This window comes from Rutidosis leptorrhynchoides, chromosome 5 (assembly GCF_046630445.1).
Source record: "Rutidosis leptorrhynchoides isolate AG116_Rl617_1_P2 chromosome 5, CSIRO_AGI_Rlap_v1, whole genome shotgun sequence".
NCBI classification, from domain to species: Eukaryota; Viridiplantae; Streptophyta; class Magnoliopsida; order Asterales; family Asteraceae; genus Rutidosis; species Rutidosis leptorrhynchoides.
Window position 1 is genome coordinate 141405623 of NC_092337.1, and position 2264 is coordinate 141407886.

Here is a 2264-nt window from a genome sequence, read left to right on the forward strand (position 1 = left end):
GATCCGACTTGGCAATTGGCATTCAAGCTCTTTACAACTCGGATCCTTCCTTCTTTCTATATATATTCCTTACAAACACACCAACATAATCACTCACTCCCATTTATCAACTCATCTCATTTTCTTCATATATCCCTCCAACAAATCTCCCGATCCTTATTTCACTATCTCCATCATATCATATTATTCTTAACCAAAAAAACCATGTTGTCAGCAAAAATAACATGCAACTCTCACGGACAAGATTCCTCGTACTTCATAGGATGGGAAGCGTACGAGAAGAATCCTTATGATGAGATCAAAAATCCAAATGGCATCATCCAAATGGGTCTCGCCGAAAATCAACTCTCTTTCGATCTCCTTGAATCATGGCTACAAAATAACCCACAACCAGCAGCTTTCAAGAACCACAATGACCAATCTATTTTTAAAGAACTTGCCCTCTTTCAAGATTACCATGGCCTTCCTGCTTTTAAAAATGTAAGCTTTCATTTATTATAATAACATTTAATATATTTATTTTCTAAATGAAACCAATGCTTGGTGTCTTTTTCCTATATTTGGTAATTAATTAAGAACTCTCTAATGACAATATTCTTTTGATTGTACATTGAAACTAACCATGTACTCTCTGAAAATAAATTACCTGCAACCAATTCAATGTACCACTAGTTTAAACATTAATTTAATTCTCTATAAATGTTTTTCATTAGAAAAATCTATTGATTAATAATATAATTTCATGCTTTTTACAGGCTTTAGTGCGATTCATGTCGGATATAAGAGGAAACACGGTTACTTTCAACCCAAACAACCTTGTACTAACCGCAGGAGCAACCTCGGCTAATGAAACGCTAATGTTTTGTCTCGCTAATCCTGGCGATGCTTTCCTCATTCCAACACCATATTATCCGGGGTAAGTTGATAATTTAATCTGAATCGTGTTAGCAAAGCCACTCTAATACATTAAAATATGATTCTGATCGAACATATTTACATTTTATAGGTTTGATAGAGATCTCAAATGGAGAACCGGAGCAGAAATAGTACCAATTCAATGCTCAAGCTTAAATGGTTTCAGAATTACCAAATCAGCCCTTGAAGAAGCTTACAAACAAGCCGAAAAACAAAACCTTAAAGTCAAGGGTATTTTGGTCACAAATCCTTCTAACCCTTTAGGCACATCTTTAAGCTTGCATGAACTCGATCTCCTTGTCAACTTTATCTCCACAAAAAACATCCACCTCATTAGTGACGAAATTTACTCAGGTACAGTTTTTAACTCTCCAAGCTTTATTAGCATCATGGATGTACTAAAAAACCGAAACCTCGTAAACACCGAAATAGCGAAAAGAGTTCACATTGTGTATAGTCTCTCTAAAGATCTCGGGCTCCCGGGTTTTAGAATTGGCGCCATTTACTCCAACGATGAACTCGTTGTGTCTGGTGCGACGAAAATGTCAAGTTTTGGTTTGATATCGTCGCAAACACAATACTTATTGTCCGAAATTCTTTCGGACAATAAGTTCACAAAAATGTATCTTTCGGAGAATCGTAGAAGATTGAAAGAAAGACATGAAATGTTGGTCCAAGGTTTACAAAAATCCGGGATTCGATGTCTTCAAAGTAATGCTGGTTTATTTTGTTGGGTGGACATGAGACATTTATTAAGTTCAAAAACATTTGAAGGTGAAATTGAGCTTTGGAAAAAGATTGTTTATGAAGTCGGGTTGAATATTTCACCCGGTTCATCATGTCATTGTAGTGAACCGGGTTGGTTTAGAGTTTGTTTTGCAAATATGTCAGAAGAGATTCTAGTTCTTGCCATGCAACGTGTGATAACGTTTGTAGAGTCAACGGTCAAGAAAAATAGTCAAAGTCGTCATCAGCAGTTATTAAACAGAAATGCATCAAGAAGAACAAAGTCACTACCTAAATGGGTTTTTGAACTATCGTTTCAAAGGGAACTTATTGCCACCGATGAACGTTAGTGGAGTGACATTTGATTAACTGACTGATGATCAAAATATACGTTTGATTATTTTGTTATTTTTTCAATATATATATTTCATGTATATTGATGTATTTTTATTTATTTATTTTTATTATCTTTTTGGGTGAGATTCCTAGTCGTGTTGAAGAAAGAGTAGTGCACTCAATCTTTATGGATTCGAAGTGTCATATGTTTCTTTTGCTGTGTAATATCAATGAGAGATCATGATGTAACCCGGTTTCAGAATTGTTCAAAAGAATTTGCTTTATTC

The 2264-nt window shown here is 34.9% G+C and overlaps 1 protein-coding gene across 1 annotated transcript; it reads left to right on the plus strand.

The window, feature by feature from the left end:
- Nucleotides 1-204: 204 nt before the first annotated feature.
- On the plus strand, nt 205-1991 carry LOC139849059 (1-aminocyclopropane-1-carboxylate synthase 3-like). Its single transcript, XM_071838734.1, has 3 exons — nt 205-480; nt 756-916; nt 1007-1991. The coding sequence occupies exons 1-3, from the start codon at nt 205-207 to the stop codon at nt 1989-1991; spliced, it is 1422 nt and encodes a 473-aa protein (XP_071694835.1).
- Nucleotides 1992-2264: the final 273 nt, after the last annotated feature.